The 539-nt window shown below is 76.8% G+C and overlaps 1 protein-coding gene across 1 annotated transcript in view; it reads right to left on the reverse strand.

The window, feature by feature from the left end:
- Window positions 1–313, reverse strand: part of CDH15 (cadherin 15, type 1, M-cadherin (myotubule)) — a 17439-nt gene extending 17126 nt beyond the window's left edge. Inside the window, exon 1 of the mRNA XM_012722852.1 lies at window positions 196–313. Coding sequence (XP_012578306.1) covers window positions 196–313 — 118 coding nt within the window. The remainder of the gene's footprint in view (window positions 1–195) is intronic.
- Between the last annotated feature and the right edge of the window lie 226 nt (window positions 314–539).

The following is a 539-nucleotide window of genomic DNA, read 5'->3' on the forward strand; positions in this document are numbered from 1 at the left end:
GGCCGAGACGGCCTCCGCCCCCCCAATACGGGGCAGTGGGAGTCGCCCGACGCCAGCGTCCCCTCGGCACGGGGGTGCCGTGCGGGTCACACAGGCCGCGTGCTGCCGCCGGGGTCTTTATTGGCCTGGGGGCCGCGGGGGTGCCTGGGGCCCCGCCGCCCACCTCCGTCCAGACTCAGGGGCCCCCGGCCGGGCCTGCGGGGGCGCCCGGGTAGAACTGCCGGAGCAGGTCCTTCTTGTTGATCTTCCCCATCGGGTTCCGCGGGATCTCCTCCACCAGCAGCAGCTCCGCAGGCACCGTGTGGGGCGCCATGACCCCTCTGCAAGACAGGCAGCCTGAGGGGCCGCCCCGGGGCGGGCACTGCCCGTGCGCCTGCATGCCAGCCACCGCCCAGCCCCGGTGTGCAGCGCACCACCCCAGCACCGCTGGGGCCAGCCCAGCGCTGGCCCGGGGCCCCGAAGGGCAGGAGAGCCCCCCGAGGGCCCTGCACGGGCGCCCCCAGCCGTCCACCCCCGTCCTCGGGCCTGGAGCGGGAGGC

Source organism: Condylura cristata, unplaced genomic scaffold (assembly GCF_000260355.1).
Source record: "Condylura cristata isolate star-nosed mole 26May11 unplaced genomic scaffold, ConCri1.0 scaffold00009, whole genome shotgun sequence".
Lineage (NCBI taxonomy): Eukaryota > Metazoa > Chordata > Mammalia > Eulipotyphla > Talpidae > Condylura > Condylura cristata.